Genomic DNA, 22,864 nt, shown 5'->3' on the forward strand with positions numbered 1-22,864 from the left:
GCGCGGTCAATGACTTTTGCTTCTTTGGGCACCCACGCTTAACACCAAAGAAAAGAAAAAAGAAAACACGCCGAAGACACTTAAGACTGCTTACGTGTAGGAAGGCGAAAGCATTCCAACACGGGCAGCGTATCCTTACGAGCAGCGCGCCGAAGTCTTCCTTTTTCACAGGGCGCTACGGCGGTGACATCACGCTGCCCCACTGCGCAGGCGCGGCGAACCCCACCGGCCTCACGACGGCTTCCTTGCCGAAGCTTCAGCGTTGCTCAGCGTTGCTCAGCTTTTCTTTGTTTTTGTTTTTATTTCTGAAGCTCGTCCGCTTTAACCTTGAGCGCCCACACCGGCTGCCATGACGAAGCATCTGCGAGCTGTGCTTTTCGTTATGCTTTATTTCTAAGGCGCGTGCTCGATGACGTAGTTTTATGACCATCTCTCGGGGACAACGCCGACGGCTTTTTGTCGCGTAAAGGGAGAAGTAAGGCCTTCACCTTAAAAAAATGCTGACGTTTACACTTCTCAGCAATGCGAAATTAAAACGCAGCACCTCATTTCCTTGTCGCGATATACCGTGGTAAAGAATTTATGACAGAAGTATATATATATATATATATATATATATATATATATATATATATATATATATATTGATCTTCTTTTTGGTTTTGTTTTAGGGTAAGTCAAAGAGGGCTAAGAGGGTACGCTGGGAGCCGCATAATACAACGCGCGCGGTCTTGCATTATGGGGCGTCACAGACTTACACAAAAATTCAATTTTTCCGCTCAATTAAAGGGGCAAGTTCCATTGGTGCGTAGGTCTGTGACGTTCCATAATGCAACGCGCGTAGTGTAGCATTATGGGATGTTCCAGACCTATCCTCCAGTTTAGTTTTTCCTCTAACTTTAGCGGAGAATTAAATTGGTGTGTATTTCTGTGACGTTACATAATGCATCGCGCGCTGCTGCGCCGACGCCGCTACATGAGGGACCGGGCGCTGTCAGTCAGTCAGAGTCTTGGGAGAAGAAAATCAAAGGAAGTGTTGCTGAGCCGGAAGCTCAATATGTCACCTTTGGGACCGGGCGCCTAAGAGTTGCACTCTATAAATGCTCACCAGTGACCGTTACCCTCCCCGCAACAGAGCTTGCCGTCAGGTGTCCGGTGAGTCGATGACGCGTGCGACACCGGTAGCTGCGGTCCGCATCTTCAGACGTGGTCTTGTGAACAAGAAGTTCGCCCGTCTCCAGCAGCGAATAACGGTCTTCTGAAAAAGAGAAAGGCCGAGACAGCGTTTAGTGCTATTTATTTTCGCAAGAAGAGTTTCACTGAGTGAGAAAACAGAGCTTGAGGAATAATGTTTTTAATCGTAATACCTGATTTTTCAGCTTGTGTGTCGCGCCGTTGCATATGTCGCAACGCGCTAAATACGGCCGTTTGTACGAAAACGGTTTCACACTCCTGGCATATTTGCAATGTTGCACTTATGGAGGGTGTTTATTTTAATACGAACATATATCTTCTTTTTTTTAAATTGAGGGGATGATGGTTTGACGTGTTTTGTCTTTACGATGTATTCAAAAGGCTAGCTGGACATTAGAAGAGGGGTTAAACGTGCCGGTAAGTTGTGTAATTAACTTGAATTTGTTGATTAGTTTTTTTAATGATTGCCTCTAGAGGTAATTTTGAAATTGCTGTATTGTCGGAAACAACGGATACAAACCAAACCTGCTAAAAACAAAATTGCGAAAAGTTAGAGGGTGTCAAGATTTTAATGATTAATTTTTTCCCGATTTAAAAATTGCACTTTAGAAGATTATCGCATACCCTGCGCTCGGTGATGCTTCAAAGAGTGACTTAGACATTTCAATCATGACTTCACTATTCCGGAAGCGTGTCCTTGTGAGGCGCACCCACGACAGAAATGACGACGGGATTGAAACAACTGAGTTCCTCTTCCAAGTTTTGTGGTGGGCTTGGCTTTCAACGCTATTTTCCAGCGCACTCCTTAAATGAGGCGTAAAAATGCGAAAATTGATCGATTTACATGTAAAAGGCAATTACCTTTTCGCGAATGATTTCTATGGGTCTCATTTCTAATAGTAATTGCCGCCTATACTGCAAATTTAAGGTGACAGCTAAAATCAATAATTAAAAAGTTAATTAACCACAATGAGTTCACTTACTGTGTCGATTACTCATTCATCCATTTTCCGTCGAGGCCCGAAAGTACATGGTGAGGACGGCGCTCGTAGAACTATAAGCCCCGTTAAAATTATGTATATATATGTATATATATCTATATCTAGCCTTGTAGGGATAACATAACCCTACAAGCTGACCTTAACCTAATAGCCGACAGGTGTAAACAGTGGAAAATGACAATTAACTTTTCTAAAACAAATCTCGTTTCCTTCACGCGTGCCCCCCCCCCCCCCCCCCCCCATTGTCCTCTCTCTTTCACTTACACCATGTGCAGAGAGGTAATTACCAAGTGTCCATCTTACAAACATCTGGGTGTTCACTTATCTGACGATCTCTCATGCAACACGCATATAACACACGTCCTGTCTAATGCGAACCGCTCTCTTGGCTATCTTCGACGGAATCTGAAACTAGCACCTTCACCAGTTAAACAACTAGCCTACACTACACTCGTAAGATCGCAACTTGAATACGCGTCATCCATCTGGTCCTCTTGGCAATATTCATTGATAACAAACATAGAGGCACTTCAAAATCGCGCCAATCAGATTCATTTTTTCAGATTACTCACGAGACACAAGCATCACTTCTTTACGAATGAACGCTAACCTTGATCTGCTCTTATCCAGAAGGAAATAATCACGCATGTCTCTTTTTCACAAGATTTACTATCATAATCATGACATCAGAACTTCACTATTATCCCCAGCCACTCGTATATTTCCTCGCATTGATAACGTCTGTAAAGTTCGTCCAATTTTCGCCTCATCAGTTTCGTTTCTGAACTCCACCTTGCCATTCACAATAACGGACTGGAATAGTCTGCCTAACAGTACCGTGACCGAGACAGATTATAATACATTCATATCAAAACTGACCATCCATCTGCATTGCACTAATAGCAATGTCAACTCGCGTTTATAGAAATGTTTTATTTGGGTATTGTTCTGTTTCATCAGCAGTTTTTCCCTAAAAATGCTTTAAGTGTTTTTTTTTTCTGTTTTTGCTGCTTTATATCACAATGTTTTCCACCATGTAACCCACTTTTTTGTTTGTTCCTTTATATAACGTTTCTTCAGCAGTTACTCCCACCTTGTGTAATGCCAGCAATGGCCTTCAAGGTTTAATAAATGATGATGATGATGATATCTATATATATGTATATATATATATATATATATATATATATATATATATATATATATATATATATATATATAGGTGAAGTAAGGTAAATATAAAAACAATGAACCGGGAAAGGTAATAAGTCAAAGGTGCGTACTGTCGGAGTTACTAATTCGAAGTTTAATTACGACGTTTGGAGCGGAGACCGCTCTTCATAAGGTAGCGAGTGTACAGCTTGCGAATGTTTATATACCCCTAAGAAGAAATTTATATATATATATATATATATATACGGAGTTAAAATTAAACATTTTGTATATTTGCAGGGTCGTTGCGGCAAAACCGCATTGCTAAGCTCGCATTGGAAATTTGTGATATCGCTATATGCGCAAGCTGCAGCCATTTTCAATAGTGTCGCCAACATTCGAATGAGAAATATAATCTGGCGGCAAAGTTCGCAGTTAATGAACCTATTCATTTTTCAAGCACATATAAGTCGCAATAATGTTAAAAAAAGACCACGCAAAAAAAAAAAGAAGTAATGTATATACATAAACTTAAACACCCGAAAATTCAGTAAGGTTTATTTCAAGTGACCGAAAAACAACCACAGTGTGTTTATTGGTGTACCCCTCAAGAACACTACACCTAACAATACAAATTACACTCAAGACGCACTAATAATTAAATAATACAAAACACCAAAATGAAAATTAGTAAAAAGAGAATAACTAAACAGGCGGCCGAGCTTAGAGATATATACTCAGAAGTGGAGTTTCGGAGTGGAGATATTGTTGTAAAGCAACTTTTCATTACGATAACTAAAGATAAAGCGAAAAATCTACTAGAGGCTGGGTCAATTAACGGTGGTTGCTATATTTAAGTAGCCTCTTAGTTTTGAACTCGATTGAATATTCTCACAATCATTGGGTCGGCGGGTGATTGGCTATGAAGTCTGGTACAATGACCAGCTACGCAATAAACGAAGGAGACAACGTGCGTTTCAGGGGTTCTTGCCTTGCTTTCAGAAAGTTCCTATTCATTGCGGTTGGGAATGGCGCTGCCTGAGACGGTCGAGGATAACTTAACGCGTCGGCAAGGCCAACTACCGCAATAGGTTTCGCCTTAACACAATCAAGAGCGAAGATCGATCATTTTGCCGAATATTTAGAACTGTAGAAGTCCGAAAATAAAGTCAACAAGCTACGCCTCTACCTTTGAGATGTCACTTTGCTGTCCTCGTCTCGATTTAGGGGCGACAATTTACACAAAAGGCAGATGACTACACCTGCATCACCCGAGAATTCAAACTCAAGAATCTGAATCTAAATTTCTAATGTGACATTCCATAATTCCCCTCGGAAAGTACGCCTCCATTTGACCATTCCTCAAAGCACCACCTCAAACGCGGTTTTCATTTTCAAAAGGACACTATAGTTTTTGATTTAAGTTTGACCGACGCCGGCGTAAGGGTCCGATGTCTCCAATCAAGCCGTGGCAAAATGCATCGGCTTTCTGCGTTTCCTATCACCTAATAAATCAATCGTGCACATTCTATGCGCCACGATCCTGCGCGTTTTGCTGTCCGTAATTAGTTTAGTTTATAAGATTTTACAAGATGTACAGGATTCTTAACTCTGCGTTTCTAAAACTTTGAACACTTAAAGAAAACGAGGCGGCAATTAAGCTCTGCGGGGTGGCACCAGAGGCGCCCCGCTTCGTCAAATGTGTAGAATTCAGTTCCCTACAATATTAGCTATCATAATGACCTCAAAGGCTTCTTTCTTTGAGTAAGGGAGCATCGATATTGCTGTAAGGAGTGCACTCTCGTTGATACATGCTTCGCTCTGTGTGGGTAAATTAGTTGTTTCAAAACAATCTCTGCTACCTCGGTGCGTGTCCTGTTAATGCCCACATGTTTTATTATGCTCATCACGATCGGAAACTGCAACGTGAAGATGCTTACAATATTATTTTTTTTTGTTTTGTTTTGTGATGACTTACATTGAGTTAACTTTACTAGTACTAAGAAATTACAGAATTTGTATCCTACGTTCTCTTGACCATTCTCCGTAGTAATTCATTCCACAGGCTCTGTAAGACAGTCCATCTCTGAAATTAACATTGAATAAAACTACACGAGAGATGCGGTACAAAATATGTATTTCCAAGAACGCGCAAATAGGTGAGCAGCTTTAGGTAACACAAATTGAATCGCGTGCACTGTTGCTAAGCTCCCAGATATTTCGAAAGCAGACATCATTCACGCTTAATTTTCTGACAGACCTCGTCGCTCTTCGTTTTGTAGCTTTCCTGATTCCCTAAAGGCCTGGGCATGTCTGCGTAATTAAGGCCGAACAAAACGTCACACAGAAAAAAAAAAAAAAGTTGCGTAAATTTAGATTCGAGAACTTATACTATATTTTTATCACCCAAAACTCAACCATGAAGTTCCCCATATCTTACGTTTGCCAATGATCTGATCATGGCTACTATTGCTGTTTAATACGGGATAGAACGTGTTGAGCGTAATGTTCATTTTAATTAACCGGAAGAGTTACGAGATTTATATTTGTTCTTAGATAGCCATTGTACAACCCTTTGAGGTGTTGTTTACGTGAGAGGGTGATATCATTGTTTATTTTACAGTTCTCATTCCGAAAGTGCGAAACACATGGGTTGTAGATCTTTTAAGTTTGTTTTTCCGATCGTTTATTTCGACTGAAACACTATTTTCATTTTTTCTGTATGTAGCCATTCCTATCGAAAGACAACATAATGAATTGTTGAGATGCTTGCCGTTTGGCCCACTTCGTTCCTCCGCATTGTTTGTTCCCTTTCACTTACTGTACTTATTTTTCTTGGTTAGCTTTGTTGGTGCTGTTCCTGTTGCCCGTTGTAAATGCTCCAGCTGTTCCGGGAGTAGCTGTCTGATAGAAGAGCGTTAAAGCCAGATGCCTATGGCTATCTGTCTTCTTCAGGCCCAAAGCACTTTGCGAGAAAAACAAGCCCACAATAAAAGTGCAACCAAAAAAAAAAAACATCATTCAATTTCCTTTTTTTTTCCGCCGGACTAAAGCAGGTTTTTCAAGGAGTACTTTTGTATAAGGCCGTAGGTACCGCTCACTTAAGTTATTCACGTATTTCTTTTTTTATTTTTATACAAAACTACGGCAAGTGCAAAATGACTGTTTAACCTTTTTGTTATTCTGGTAGAATTATTATTAATTAAAATGTTTTTTTTTTGTTTATGTTATGTCTCTGAGTTTACATATATGTTCACGATGAATAAAGTTTATCCTAAAATTATCTGTCCATGCTACATGTTGTTATGATCGTGTGGAATTAAGACTTTTAAGGTGTAACTTAAGAGGATGGCGTGTCCACTGCAAAGGCCACGGAGATGTCAATCTATTATTTTTATAATTCTTGATGTTCCCAATTTACATTTATTGTGTGTTTCCATTTCCGCCAATATACATGGCGTCGAGATAAATGAACAACGTTTTTCCTCGACTTATCATACCTGGTTATTTAGGACGCGATTTAAAAAAAAAATATTTATGAAAATTTGGGATTTACACTTAGTTTTGCTCGAAATAAAACAATAAAAAATCAATTTCAACCTATTTATGCATGTGTTCTTAGCGCGAAAACCGATATACGATATTAAGCACTGAATACATGAAACGTCTTGCTTTAGTTCATGTTCATGGAGAGTATGACGAGAACATGAGAACTCCGGTTTATGTTGAACTGCATTTTTTGCCATTTATTGACATTACAGCTTTACTAACCATAATGCGAACATCATATGTAGTTAATTCGCTTTAAATCTATCAATCACAGACTTTAATTTCACTCTCATAAATCCCTAGAACTCTCTATTAACTGTGAATGAGAAGAGAGATATTAGTGCGAAATAGGTAAATGGCCCGAATCAATCTGGCTTTGAGACGCGGCGGTCATCACAATAATTCGTATTTTGATTTCGATTCCTGAAATTTATATGAACGCTTCAGATTTAAAAATGTCGTTCTTAATGTGAGTTCGAAATTAAAAATATAAAATAACGCTTCGCAACTGATAAATTATAAGTCCTGGCAAGCAGTAGTCAAAAGTTCACTGTGCGCGCGCGTTCATTTTACATATAGATTTCCTGTCTATCGGGGTGTGACGAACAAAATTGTGTATATATTGAAAGGTTTCGGACACAATGGGCTAGCTTTGCAATCACTCGAACCCTGTCTCTTTTCCTCTTCCCCTTCTACTCAGTTACTATCAATCAAAATAGTCATATCTCAACTCGATGCGCTATGGTCGCATCCATGTAAATGCAGCCATAGGGAACTTGGCCGACAATGCGGCAGGCAGGCCGAGAGCGAGCGAGGGGCCACTGGACAGGAACGCGTGGCAGGGGAACGCGATACTTCAGTCACGGCGGCGGCGGAAGCTGCCGATCACCGGAACACCGGCTCTTTAAACGCTGCGTTCATGACCTGAATCTCCGGACAAGGGATGAGTGAGAACTCCACAACATCCGCGTTTTAGTGCTTTCTACGCAAGCCATCCTTATATTATATTTATTTATTATTTATGTCCACAAATATCCCTTAAAAGTTTAGAACAAAATCATAAAGGGGGTTTACAACCTCTTGTCTTGCCGTTACTCCAGGACATTTAATAATAAATATAAGGATCACCTAGTTATTTAGTGCGAAAAACTGTCACCTACATGAGCCATCTAGCTGCTTCATAGTTTTTTATACAAGGGAATTCTCAGTACACGTTTTACGTGTACTGAGAATTCTCTCAGTACACGTAAAACGCAGTAATATAACCTGAATTCAGTGGAAGGATACCACACCATTCAATTAAGTAGAAGTTTACTTTGACATTGCTTGATGCCCAAAACAAAATAAACAAGGATCCTTCATTTTAAACCTTAGGAAGACGAGACAATCTTATCTCCGAAGAAACGCTCATAGATGTAGACCTCCTCAAAAGTTCCGCTTCAGCTAAACTCGCAACGCTTCTATAAAACTCCATGCCTGTTAGAGACAAGATCCTTATTGTTCGGAATGAACACGCTACGCCCCACCCTTCCACGTACTGCCCGGTGAACATAGCCGAACATACGAGCCGCTCTAAGTGTGTTCGCCCGCTTCGTTTACTTCCTCCGCTTGAGCAGCTTGTACAGGTCTCCGTTTACACGGCAGCCTCTGTTTACGAGTCTGCTCGCGCATGAAGAGCATCTCCAACCCGGAAGTCTAACAACACTGAGACTCCGCTTCATAAAAGGCTGCTGCCTACCGGCATGTTTGCGCAACGGATATAGACGAGCGAGTTTGCCGGGCCTCGAAAACAACAAATGAGTGAGTCGAGCACGGGAAGACTACCATTTCTGGCAAACGAGATCCAGGTCTCCGGCTTCGCCTGCGTTTCTGCCCAAGCGGCCTTAAATGAGCGCGGAGGATTATAAATGAAGAGGAATAAACCAGAGGTTTCTTGCATCACTACCATTTTTTATGTTGCTGTTTTGAGGTTTATTTAGCGAGCGGAGCGTTCCTCAATATCGAAGTAGTCGTTTCTTATAAAGTGCTCTTCAGGTCGATCGGTAGCAAAACACACATAATGGTTTTATAGTTTCATCTTAAATAATGCACGCTAATTCTCGAGGCTTTTTTATGTACAGTGCTCAACGAAACAAAATGAACTAGCCCAGCGCATGGCCTCGAATGGGTAACCGTGTATAACTCTCTTCAGAAGCTTATACAGCTACTCTGACGTGTGGAGCCAGCATATGCAGCTACTCTAGCCTGGAGTAACATACTCTCCGCCATTTGGCTCCGCCATTTGGTTGATCGGGTAATCGGTAAAACCACTGTATATGCGCGAGTCCACGCACTCTTCTGGTCCATTTAGTTCCGTTGAGCACTAGACTTAAAATCCTGGGTTTACTCGTAAATAAAGCACAAAAAACAAGTTTGGATCGATGTTTTTATTCAAACAAGCATGGTCTTTTTGACTTCCCGATGGAATCATAAGGGTTTGTATATGATACCTATGATCTAAAATTCCCTTCTCTACGCTTCTTTCTTCGGTATTTTGCTCTCACATAAGCCGGTAAAAGCAATTATATTTCGGCTGGGATTACGCCATTATTTATTCGATGAGTGCATACATTGACGTAGTTAAAAACAAAAAGTAAACAAAAATGGGCTAAAGTGAATAATTTGTTGAAAAATTCTTTTTTAGTTAGGTCAGCGCTTAATATATTCCAATTTTTCCGTTAAATCGTCACCTCCTTACAAATTTCCACAGATTGTTTTTCAGCAAATACTGGCCATTAGCTAGCGGGGCGTAATACAGTGCAGGCGTCTACACGAATACACACGGGCGGCTTTAAATCGAGGGATACACTGCGCGAAAAAGCGCCAACACATCATCGGCGCTTCTTCGCCTTTTATTCGGGATAGGCTATCGATGGTCATGTGCTCGTAAGCCATTGAGTCTTCCGTCATGAATTATCATTATCTAGTATCCACTAAACAAGAAAGTTTAACTGCTACGTTTTAATTATTAAAAAGAATCGCTAGTTTTTAGGTGCTCACCGATAGCATAAAATACGCAGTGTGTGGTCTATTATGTTCACGCATTTTTATCCGGAATTTGTTCTTCGGCGCTCTTACCGGTGATTGTCAAGTGTCTTAAGGTTCTGCGGCGCCTCGTAAGATCTCAGTGGTTGCAACCGTTCGCGGTCTCTGCTGCCGTGCAAACTGTCTATAGCTTCTCATGGAGCAGGTTTCGGAAACTATAATTTCATCAGCTATAGACGGTTGCAAACATGGCATCTGGACGCCGCCATCTCCCTGCTCGTGTGAGGAAGCACCTGACCGTAGCCTCATCTATACTCACAATCTTGGCCGATCGCCACGAGAAGCGACCGCCGAAATCGAAAAGGTAGAGCGGCAGACAACGGATGGCAGAAGAGCCACGTGACGGGCGCCCCGCTACGGCGAGACGCCGAAACACACTTCTCCCGAGCGATGTAATGTCCGCCCGTGCTCTTGGCGTTCCTCACGCTACCGCTTCTTTTCTCGTCGGGTTTGAAAACCATGTTTCGGGTCCTCGCCACTGCAAAAGCTGTGCGCTGACGTCCAGGTTCCCCGAGAAATGCTCTGTGCTACCAGATCCTCGCGCTCCAAATCTGCGACCGGGCACTCTATGGCTCTGTCGTCAAACTGCCAGGCTTTGTGAGTATAGAGGAGGTTATGACCTGATATTCCAAGCCTGCCAAAGCCACCTCCACACGCATGCTGCGCGTGCTTGAACGCGTGGGGCATCAGTCGGGATGCCTAGAAAGTGAGAACAACAGGGCGGCTCTTTCAAACGCCCGGTCCCTCAGCACGCGCTCGGTGCCTTACGCTATTGCCTCCTATAAACTGACAAAGCCTGGCAGACCGCCACGAGAAGCGTCCGCGGAAATTCAAACAATGGAGCGGCAGACAACGGATGAGAGGAGAGCCACGTGACTGGCGCCCCGTTTCGGTGAGGCGCGGAAACACACTTCTCCCGAGCGAACAGGTGTGCTTCGGATCCTCGCCGCTGCAAAATATGTGCGCTGACGTCCAGGCTCCCCGAGGAATGGCTCCTTGCGGCTTTGTGCTACCAGATCCTCGCGCTACAGATCTGCGACCGGTCAATCTATGGCTCCGTCGTCGAACTGCAAGGCTTTGTCAGTATGAAGGAGGCTATGCTTGCGCACCTGTTTTTGGCTGCGTGCCTATGTTTTACGCTCACGCTTTAGATGCATATGATTTTTGCCCGAACACGTTATTGGAATGTGGTGGTGCGTCCAGATAGTGCTGTAAGAGAGTAAGTTCTTAATTAATTTATTTAATCGAGGTGCCCTCCCGCGCCCGAGACCAATGAAAAAAAGGAAAAGAAACAATTAGAGATACTTGTTTTTACAAAAATAACCTTCTTGTTTTACAATAGTGCTGTACAGTTTGAGTGCGGTTTCGTCGTAGACCCGTATAATATCGTTTCTTTACGCCCTATGCTTTTTTCAGCTATCCGATTGATACCGAGAAATGATAATAAAGTTTAAAACAGCGCGAAAAGACAAGGAAAAGACAAAGAAGTAACACGGACGTAGCGCTACGTCCGTGTCACTTTTTTGTCTGGTCCTCGTTTTTTGGCGCTGTTTTTAATTCCGAAGTATGTACCAACTCGCCCAAGCCTCAACTTTAGCACGATAATAAAGGTCTTTCTTGGAAGGCAAAAACTCACCAGCTTAGATTTGTTTAGTATGATTAAGAGGGAGCGGTACCTCTATTTATTCGTCCGTTTCAGACACCAGATGGCGCGCGGCTTGTTACCTGGTTTGAACGCGCGACTTCTAGATGGCGCCAGTATCAAAGTGTGAAAAGGCCCGCGTTATCCGCTGCGTGAAATAGATCCCGAAACGGTGTCGTGTTCTCCCGGCGGACGAAGTTTTTCTCTCCCTCACGAGCGCTTGGTATGTGTTGTGGTCAGTCAGCTCAGTGTGCATTGCATTGGACGTCAGGGATAATACGCGCGGTGGCCGAGTCCGGCCTCTGCGCTGTGCGACGCAGTAGGTGGCGCTCGTTTCCGTTCGGAGGTAGGAATAAAAATGTCGGTCCCGTCTTTTACGACACTCGTTTCTATAGCTTGGGTTTTTTATCTAAAGTGACGTACAGTACAGCCTTTTGAAATCGTACTTTGCGGCGAGCGATTGAGAGTCAGGTTAGCATATTATTTTGGTCAGCATTACAGGTTCAATGAAGACCTCGGGCGGCGATGCAAATATGTGTTGCTCCCTAGAATGTGTCCAACGTGTGCAGTGACAATTGGAAATGGTATTGAAGGCGCGCGACCGTCGGTTGGTATAATACGTGTGTTAGATTCACTTATTCAGTATAATCCTTTTGCCAGCGTCTTTTATCTGTTTTGACAAATGACATGGTAGAGTCTATTGATAACCTTAGGCAGACTGAACGTACGGAGTGCCCGGGCTTTAAATAACCTTGCATCGTTTATGTGAATTATTAACATTTTTTCTCTTTTTCGTACCCTGTGCTATGCAAAAATGACTTAGATGTTATGGTAGCGTTGTGTGGCGACGTTTTGCAGGCTGACTCGCTATGGCATTCGCTGTGCACAGTATGTGTTCAGATGGAATGTGCCGAATCGTATTTCCGATCGATATGATCGATTTGCATTGCTACAGTGTTATTTATATTTTCCTGATTTAAACTGGTCCGTCCCTGATCTGAGCCTAAGTTCAAATTCGAGAGTGCAGACAGACTTAGCGTCGTAACAGTTGTTATGCCCAGAAAGAAATTAGTACCATGAAAGAAAAACAAAAGGATTCGAGGCGGCTCGGTGTAATAGAAGTAATGAGTGTACGAGAGATGCCATCCTACGTGTTTTTTTGTTTTTTTTAACGCTCCGCATCACTGGGAATCACTGAAGGTACCAGCAAAAACAACGAGCTGGCGTGAAATTTCCATCGAGCGGAAACAGGATTTCACGATTTCGGCCTTATGAAATAAACTATATGTTATATGGACATTTGCTTACGACGTTCTCGAGGTAAGAGATGAGTGACAGGCCCCTTAAAAGAAGCCTGACATTCAGCTTCCTTGAAATGTCCCAGAGGAAATTAAAAGGAGTAACTGAAGTGATCTCCCTTTAGTTTGGCTGAAGTCGAGCGCCAGGCACCACACAATGAACCTGTGTAGAAAGCTCCTTACTGGTATGGACCTTCGCGCTTTGTCAATTTCGGCGCCACCAGATACTAAAAGTAAATCTCTATTCGTCGTACACAACGCTGCACTCGGGCGATTTTCGTGCAGACGGTTTCTTTTCGGCGTCACGTATTGTGAACCCTAGGCATTCTCAAGCCGTCTGTTGCAGTTTCTGACGCCGGGAGTCAGAATCTTTGTGTTTAAATGAATTAATTGAATTGGGCTGGTTATCTGCAGAAAGTAATTTAAGCAATTAAAAGACTGTAGTCATGGGGCTAGCTAAGCACGGTATGCAGTTTTTTGGAATTCATAAATAAACTGATCATCCGAATGTTTATATCGCAAAACAGGTTAAAAACGTCAAGGAGATGTAGGTATAATATTCTAAACAAATAACCTGTCCTAATGTTGACGTACCGTTATTTCTAGCACCAGAAAAAAAAATTAAATTAAACGTTTGTTCTCTTGTTCACGAGTTCACCCACATAATCAAAAGTCACTGTTTCACTGTTTTTGACCTGTTTTCAATTCAAAGCACGATGCCTTCAGGAAACACACGTGGTTATTTACACTGCCTATTTTGTCACATTCCTTACAATCCCGAATGCGCGATTATTATATACTTACTACTGTGCCTCCTATTGCGAATGCTCCACCATTATAAGTGAGAAAAGCTGAGTTCTCGTAAGTGTTTGACCTTTGAACCTCTCGTACTGTCTTAGAGTCATATATGTACTCAATATGCGTGAGTGTTAACGAGGATTCATATGCCCATCAGCCTATTCACACATAGGCGGCAGGCCGATGGTAAAAATATTCAAAATGTGTTACAAAATGAACTTAAGAAGTTCTGCACACAAAGATGTAATGCAATTACGTGGTAAATATAAGAATCGGGTGACACTTTACGGAGTAAGTTAAGAAACGCTGTGAAACGCGACGAAAGACACGAATGTAACGCATCCGCCATAGCGCGGAGTATGGCGGAGGGGAGAGCGGAGCGACGACTTGAAGCAAACTAATGGCGGCCGCATCAGGTGATTCCAAGATGGAAGCTCCTATGCGGCGGAGAGTTAAAAGGTCTTAACCAGAGCGCCTAGATTTATAAGAGAGAGAGAGCAACCCAAAACATAAAGAGCCTTATTTCATTTTTATTTTTCTTAATAGCGGGAGCCGCCAGCGCAGATTGGTGCTCTATGCCAGTGCGTGCTTTGGCATCTGTCAGTGTATCAGACGGAGAGGAAAACTGAAGCCTGGAAAGTGAAGCCGTGAACGAGCCGGAGTGCTTTGTCGCTGCAGAAACGCAGGAGAGCTTTCACAATACAAAAATCGCGAGAATGACGCTCTGAAATTCTGCTCCACACACGAGCCGGCTATCCTTTCTAGTCATACATGGAAGTGCAATAACTGCTCACTTCCACAAGGCTCGAATAAAAAACGAAACACTTCTTTAATGTCATAAGTTTTGTTTAGAAAAAAAAATTAGCATCTAACAATCGTGCAAAATCGGGATAATTTGTTTCGTAAATATTAATTCGTACGATTATAGTAAAAATATGTTATTGCAAAAACCAAATAACAGTTTGTGAATAAGTTTTGCTGCGAAATATTAGTGTCACGGTGATTTCGGCTTTGCGATTTCAGTTTGAAAAAGTCAGCAAAACCTTTCGTTCATGCCTTGACTTCACGTTAAAGTCGTTGACACCACTTACTGCCATGTGAGTCTGGTTCGCTAAAACCCACGGCTTAAGGGATGAAGTCAGAACGCTCAATCGTAACACAGTTGCTCTGTGTCTCGCAATAAAATGGCACGCCGTAGCGAGGAGGCAGCGATAAAGATGCCGAGGCTTTGTGTGAAACGTTTGCACATACTCTGGCCTCTAACCTAGCTACCCAGTGGGGAAAACAAATGAAAACAAAAACGCGTGAAGGAGCGAGAGCACTTTTTCAGTCTTTTTGTTTCGTTATTAAACGTTCTCCAATTTATACTTCCATACTTCTTAAAGTGTTCTGGGAAACGTTTTTGAGAATAATCCATTGCATTAAGACTGAAGCATTTGTACATCTGACGAATAAACCCGTAAAATTGTCGCCAGCACCAAAATACCGATTTCACGTTTGTCAAAACTTTTGCGTGCTAAAAAAGACAAAATCGAAAAAAAACTTTACATCTGAGTTGTGAGCGTCAGTTGGCAAACGAACGTTGGCCAACTGTCACAAACATTTGCTGGCAGAAACTTACACACCTAGTTTCCTCCCCTCTTGGTCACCTTTATATTAAGTGGCTCTCCTTTTCCAGGATGAAAATTTTTTTCTCACTATTTACGCCAAGTTTTCCCGCGGAATGGATTAAAGGTCGAGCTTTAATTAATTAGCGGCGATCATCGAATGGAGAGAGGAAGGGGAGTTCGTTTCTTTTTAGAAGTTTGACAACATAGTCAACCTGTCAATGATGGAGCGTTGTTCGCCACTGAGGGCTTGCGAACTCACCCTTGTTGCCAGATGCGTTGATCGTGAATCCGTCGTCCCGGATCCAGGCATCCACCAACGTGTACTGACGGATGTATGAGGGCACGTGACACTTGAGGACGGCAGTGTTACCACGAATCACAAAGCCGTCGTACACGCGAGGCTCATATTTATAGTCCACCACTGCAACGAGAGAGAAACATCGAGGAACTCCGTTAGTGCCTGTTCAATTATACCTATAAACCAACTCAACTCACTCAAATCACACCACAGCTGTGGCGCTACTGTCGGTACTGCGCATGCGCAGACGCCTCACTATTGAATTTGGTTTGTGCGCACGCTCAGTGCCCACACCTGGGGTGAGAGGGGGAGGGGGGGGGCAAAGCGGGCTCGTTTGGAAACACTCTGTTGGTGTAAACTCCGTCTCAAAAGCCTGGCCGCAGCCGGCGCTCCAATCTGATTGAGCCAATCAAGTGAAAAATGCACCGTCACGGCACTTGTCGCCTTTGGGGCGTTCGTTATCATTGACGAAACCAGGGGCCAGGTCCGTCCTGCGAAAATCTATCGACCGGCCTGGGGCTGGCCGCGGGCCTGCCAACGAAGCCCGTTTCGCGGCCCGCTTCTAGCAGACCTGCTGCTACCAGCGCACACACAAACAAAAAAACAAAGAAGTACGCGTGAAAAAGACGGCGCCGCGATGCTCCCCACAATGTGAAAGCCGAAGAGGCCGGAGGGAACGAGAGAAACAGCATCAAAACGCGGGTCCTCTGTCCTTACTAGTATTTATTGAACACTGTCATCACCAGCGTCGCCATTCTTAGTCCACTGCTTCGTGTCCTCGCAACTGTGTAAAACTTATTTCGCGTTCTCACGCTCATTGTGCTTAGCGTCCTGTCTCGCTAGTGTTGCCTATTATCAGCCTTAGTTGTATCATCATCATTACTGTTTTTGCATTGCGCGAATACGCCAGAGTTCCCAAGCGCTTTGATATATCTTGTCAGTTTCCTTTGTCACAATATTTGTGTAATTCCACATTTTTCTTATTAACATGTTCTAAATTAAACTGCATGTATGCATGTAGCTTATCGTGTTCTTTTATAAAATCATAATCGATGTCTGTTCTTCTTTATTTTTATTTAAATGCGCATCTAAATTTATTTACTTCGTGTTTTTTTTTAATATTCAATTTTTCCCGGCCCTTGAGACTGTGATAGATACCTAATCCGGTCCCTTAGCCAACAAGTTCGTATGACCCTGGACAAAAGGCCGCCATGAACAGAAAAAAAAAAGCTCAAGATCACAACGCATCCACTGTGCCTGATGGGTCTATACTTCGTTCCAGCTTAAGTCCGAACGCGGCCTATGCTATGAGCCGAAGGGCCAATCATACAGCGTAAAACGCGCAGCGTCATGGCGTGCTCTCTGCGCTTTATAGAACTATAGCCGGCAGAGGAGCACGCACAGAGAAGCGGCGAATACCGGCTGGTCCTATCAACTGCAGAGAGCACGCCATGACGTTGTGCCTCTTTCGCTGTTTGATTGGCCCTTCGGTTCATAACATCGGCCGCGCTCGGACCGAAGCTGAAACAAAGTATAGACGGTGAAAGCCAACCCACGGAAACCACAAGCGCGGAGACGATTCCCTTTGGCGCGACTTGGATGGCTCTATCGGACAGTAGTGTTGGACGAGGTGGGAAGTGAAGCGTAGTATTAAAACGGCTTCGCAGTTACATCGGAGTACTTCGAACGATACTGCTGAAAGATTACCGTATATTGGTTAAAGGGTCATACTTTAACGAACGAGTAGCACCGAAGGGCATGAGGACAACACAGAACTTGGCTGCTGAAAACTGAAGGTTACGGTAACGGGAACGTTGTACCGCAACCCCAAAATAATAGTTTTTTTTTTACTATTAAAAAAGGGAAACTGAAAACAAAGTTGTTGATTTGAGTTAAGAGAATCATTTGTCGAAACATGAATATAAAAGACAGGAACCGTAATAATACATTTATATATTTCGAAACGTTACTAGCGTAAAGATACCGCTTTATTCAGTTCAGTTGGGTGCTAATTGGTAGGACACATTTCTAAGATACGACAATTTTAATATTTTTTCCATGTAATTTTGAAGAAAAGCGAAAAGCGTGCTTTAGGAAAATAAAAAAAAGGTATACGAAACGACGGTGTTCAAAGCAGACCGATCTCACCAGCCAGTTTGGCTACGCCACAGCTTTCGCCATGGATCAATGGAGCTTTAGTCTTTATGCACGCGCAACGACCTGGCCGAAGCTCTTTGCGTGTAGGACCAGGAGACAGCACACTCAAAACAAAAACGAAGGTGTATTAATATTTGTTTTGTCCCACATAAGACACCCAAAAGTTTTTGTTTGACGTACAGCGCACTGACGTCGATATGACGGTACTAACTTTCTCAAGGGGCTTAATAGCCGTGTGGTACAAGATATTAAACTAGTTATAATGTACGTGTTACTGACTAGAAAAAAAAATAATCGAGGTTTTTTTGGCCTTACTGCAACATCTCAGTGGCTTCTTTCAGTGGTCTTTAATACGTACTTTAGCTATTTAATAAGTTATATTAGACCGCTATCACGCCCCTCGTGAAATTTGGGGCCTTCTGTTCGACACTGGTGCGCTGCACGTGGAATTGAAATTTCGGGGTGCATTATCTGGGACAGAAGGGTGTAACTGATACTCTTTTTTAAGAGTACACGAGCCATCTCGTGCGCTGCCGCCTGCTTCCGGTTAACTTAAGTATGGCGGCGTCACGCATGCGCCGAACACTCAGTGATATCAGCTTATTTACACTTCAAATGAAACTTTCATATACATTACTCGATTGTGGTTAAGTTACTTCAAACTGCTCTCGGCGTAGAGGCAGCAAACCAAACCATACCGTGTGTCAATGCTAGCCAAACGATTCGTACGTTTTGGCTCAGTTAACATATTACACCTTCACAAAGCCGACACGGCTGTAATACATTACATAATCTACATCAAAGCCCATAAAGAACCCTTCTGCCACATCACAAGTATAAATAATTTTCAGATTAGTAACAATGAGATTCTCTGACGTCGCTGCGTGTTAAGCTTTACATATTCATGCGAGACCATATGTACCATCACGATGCCCTGACATCAAGCTACTCCGGTGGCGCTGCTGTTCCTGCACGCGTGCATAGCCTACACCTGGTGTTGACAAAGGCCGACTTGTTCGTCAACAGCGTGTTGGTCCAGAGTTATCGACAACTTAAGAAAGGCAGGGTGTGGTGAGTGCCAAGCTCTCGTTAACGCTCCCGAGCCACCAAGGCTGCGGCCTTGGCCGATAATAACACCAGACGACTCATCACAGTTGAAGAATCCTGAAATCAAGCCCCCTCAAAAATCTAAAATAACTGCCCCGTAAATCAGCTTGGAGAGCCAATGGCTGACGTCTACAGAGGGAGCTCGGCGAATTACGGGTCTCAAAGATGCATACAATTAAATAAAAAAACGCCTGCCTGTGGCACTAAATATACTGGGAGTTTCCAAGAAACGAGGAACGTGTTTTTTTGTTTGTTTTTTGTCCGAGTAATTAAACTATACATCGCGGAAAGCTCAAGCTCTATGAGAATGTGAAGCCATCGGTTGGAATAGAACGTGAAAGTTTTGAGAACATGACGTTACCTGGATAAAAATATTATTGAGAAATGAGAAATTTCTCCACGCGCCTATTTGCCCCTTAAGCCTAATATCGTCGAAACAGGACACTTGTGGGATTTATATCGGCTGAAAACACTTGTCAGCAAGAAAGAGTATATTGTTTACTTTCTTGCTGACAAGTGTATTTCTCACTGAAATAGGTGCTTTAAGTGCCCGCAATGACATTTCTTGTTTTTATAATATTAGGCTTGGGTAGACGTCGGCTCATAGAGAAATTTCGCTTTTCTGAATTATCTTTATATCCAGGTAATGTCATGTTCTCAAAACTTTTGCGTTCTATATCCCAAGCGCTAGCATCACCTTCTCACGATGTTTGAGCTTTGTGCAATGCATAGTTTATTTCCCTCGGCCGAAAACACTGAGCTCTTGCCTCGGGAACTCCCTGTACTTATAAACACACCCTGCGGCACTTTGGCGCCTGGAGCGCGTCTACGACTTGTGTTTAGCGCCCGAAGTGTCATCAAATGGTCCCGAAGTGTCATTAGGTCCCAAAGTGTCATTAAATGACGTCACAAAAGCCGGAATGTCCAGGTGTCGGACGTCGCAATCCTGGCGGTTGGTCGTAGAAATGCTGGCGAAAAGCAGGAGCGACCGCGAGTGTCGCTGTCGCCGCGGCGTTCCAACTTCTGGCTGCCGAAGCGTTCGTAGACTGACACACTGGAGAGTGACCTGCAGCCGGATAGGCAAGGCGTCTGCAACATAAACCACCGCTGCTGGAAGACCACCAGGATCGCAACAGGCGACAGCATGATACTTCAATGACGTCATCAGGTGGAAATCAAGGGACCACTTTTTTTTAACGAGGTGAGCACACCAGTCGGAGATGCGTTTTACGCACCATAGAGTAAAAGACCATATTGTCGTTCTTCCTTGGTCTAAACAACTTTTCGGCCTTGAATATCAAACGGCCCCGTGAGTACCGCGTGGGTCAAATGGATCGGCGACGCTTTGAAGGAAGCAATAGTGAGGGTGCAGGCTAGCTGGTGTAAATTGAGCATAGTTGTAAACCCGAGACTGGGGATACGGACAAGGGATAAAACACAGAACGACACGGACGAAATCTCAAGCACTTCGTCCGTGTCGTTCTGTGTTTTGTCCCTTGTCCGTATCCACAGTCTCGGGTTTACAACTATGCTCAATGCTTTGAAGGAACCGCATATATCGATTTCTTAACTTATCGCACTGGGATTTACTTCGGAGGTGCTCGACTCTTGTGCATTCTTTAATTGACAGTATGAATACATAAAACCTTCAGAGTCAAAATAAAAAAAAAAACTAGTTTTCTTTATGAAACAAGTTATCGCGAAGCCTTTTATCTGAAAGTCATCAGAAAATCGTTGAGGGCTATTCTGGCGTTTACTAAGATTGAACGATTTGTGAAATGACAAGGAAATAGAATTGGCTTGCTTATTATTCACTTTATTTGGCTGAAAAAACCGCCACAGTAACACATAATATTTTTAGTGCACATGCAAAGTATAGGGAAAACATAGCTTTTGTTGTTTCTTGATTTAATTAGGTACGCCAATATCTTTCCACAATTTTAGAGAAAGTTTCCACCACCTGCAAGCACCTCTGTAGTAAATCATAGCGCGGTAAGTTTAGTACGCAATTTGTGGCGTCCTTACAAACGGCCATCGATCCCTTTGACCAAAGAAGTAGATTGCAGCGATTGCCTTTCCCGGGTGCTTTGGGAGGAAGTACTCTCCAAGTTTCGTAAAGTGTTAGTTTTCAGCGTCTCTAACAATCATCTCTCCGCACAATTTGTGCGTCCATTTGAAGTTTAGTAACCGCGCTGTTTAGAAAACACTTCCATCAATTATTCTGCAGGGTTGTATTGGTAGAATCTTGAGCAAACGCAAATACCTACTTTTTGATATTTTATCTTACTCAAACAATCTACCGACCAGCTTGATGAATGATCTAGTAAAGAGTAGACACATCTCATCAGTGGCAAAGATTTCTCAATAGGAAAATATAATTGCAATCAGTTCCTCCTTTGGCAACATGTACAAAACTACATTATACTCGAGCTTGTTTGAGCAGTCTAAAATTATAATGAGAGCTCAATAATTACGTAATATAGCCGACTGCCTTTTAGCCGCGAGTAACCGTAATCGTAATTAATGACTGACTTCTTGGTAATGGGTCTAAATTTGCTAAAGAGACCTGATTCATAACATCGCAAATCTTTTACGTCGTCTGTGTACCCGACGATTTTCACTATGAAATGACGTGACAAGTGCTCGTTCTCAATCCACTTATCCGTCTGCACTTTCCTCCAAGTCGCACCTTCCTCTCGGCAACCGGCAATATTCTCGACGGTGGTTCACTGCGCTTTTCTCTTTCCTTTTCTGAAGGGGCGGGATCTAGCGTTGGAGGTCGCTTCTTGCTGCTGTGTACCGACTCTTCGTTATGTATTTAGTTTCATTCGGAATATCGACAAAAAATAACGCTAAAAAAAAAACGCAATCGGCTTCAAAGGGCGGATCGAAATATTGGCGAGAGCAACCACATATTGCAGACGTATGCTAATGCTTTGTATCGCTATAGGGGCCGCCATGTTGCTTCTTCCGAAGACACATAAGTGAAGGAACCAGCGCGACAAAATTGCGGCTTATTCCAGGCTGTTACGATGTCATCCAGAGTCGAACATAGAAGCCAAAAAGAAGTTGCACAAAAAATACCCTATTCCGAAACTAAAATTGCAGGTACAAGCCGTTCGGCGGATAGGACGAGAGTTCAGATAGAGGAGAAGCACCTCCGTTAAATAAAAATGAATCTAGCCAAGACATCTGCCCCGACTAAAGACGAAGGGAAAAAAAGTTTTTTTTTCTATCGTCTTCGTCTTTTGCTGGATTCTTAGGGTTTAAGAACTCGCAAACCAAGTGCCCAAGGAACGCGAACACACATAGAAAGAAGAGACAGAACAAGAATCGATAGGTAATGCTTTTCGATCAATTTCGGCGTCCGCCCCCTTCCTCCGGGTAACGATGTCCAATCACGCTAAGGTAGAGAAAAGGGAGGTCTTTGTTTTTGTGCGCGGTGGTCTCTAGGTTCCGCCAAATAGAGATCAAAGGAACAAGGTGACACGCACAGACGTAGCGGAGAGCCGAAATTAAGGAAAGACATAGATCACTTGCCCGTAGAAGAGGTGATAATAGAGCTGAGGACATGGAACGGTGATTTTATTTCCTAGATTCAATGAACCAACCAACTTGCTTTCTAGCGGTTTTCTTGTTTGCTTTCAGTTTATTATTTTGAGGTTATTGTCTAAAGTGATTCCTGCGTCTGTACAGCGCGCTATACATTTGAAGCGTCGGCTAGCCGACACCTCTGAACAGCAAAGATGAGAGGGCCGATTTTCATTCTACTCAAATACCTTTCTTTTCTTTTTACGAAACTCTTGCTGACACGTATCTATGCTGAAGGCTGTTTATGATGGTTGCAGAATTTTTAACAAACTACAAAGGCTATCGAAACATATATATTTTTATTATTATTTTAATGCTGTTTTAATCAGTGTTGCAATTAATGAATAATTGAATCGTAGTTTTCCGGAGATTATCTTATGTTC

The 22,864-nt window shown here is 42.9% G+C and overlaps 1 protein-coding gene across 1 annotated transcript in view; it reads right to left on the reverse strand.

Annotated features, from left to right (window-relative positions):
- The window catches only part of LOC8043631 (Down syndrome cell adhesion molecule-like protein Dscam2), a 183,498-nt gene that overhangs the window by 150,694 nt on the left and 9,940 nt on the right, over nucleotides 1-22,864 (reverse strand). Inside the window, exons 2-3 of the mRNA XM_040501709.2 lie at nucleotides 15,588-15,749; nucleotides 1,109-1,258 (exon numbers count right to left, since the gene is read on the reverse strand). Coding sequence (XP_040357643.2) covers nucleotides 1,109-1,258; nucleotides 15,588-15,749 — 312 coding nt within the window. The remainder of the gene's footprint in view (nucleotides 1-1,108; nucleotides 1,259-15,587; nucleotides 15,750-22,864) is intronic.

This window comes from Ixodes scapularis, unplaced genomic scaffold, assembly GCF_016920785.2.
Source record: "Ixodes scapularis isolate PalLabHiFi unplaced genomic scaffold, ASM1692078v2 PGA_scaffold7__128_contigs__length_106722199, whole genome shotgun sequence".
NCBI classification, from domain to species: Eukaryota; Metazoa; Arthropoda; class Arachnida; order Ixodida; family Ixodidae; genus Ixodes; species Ixodes scapularis.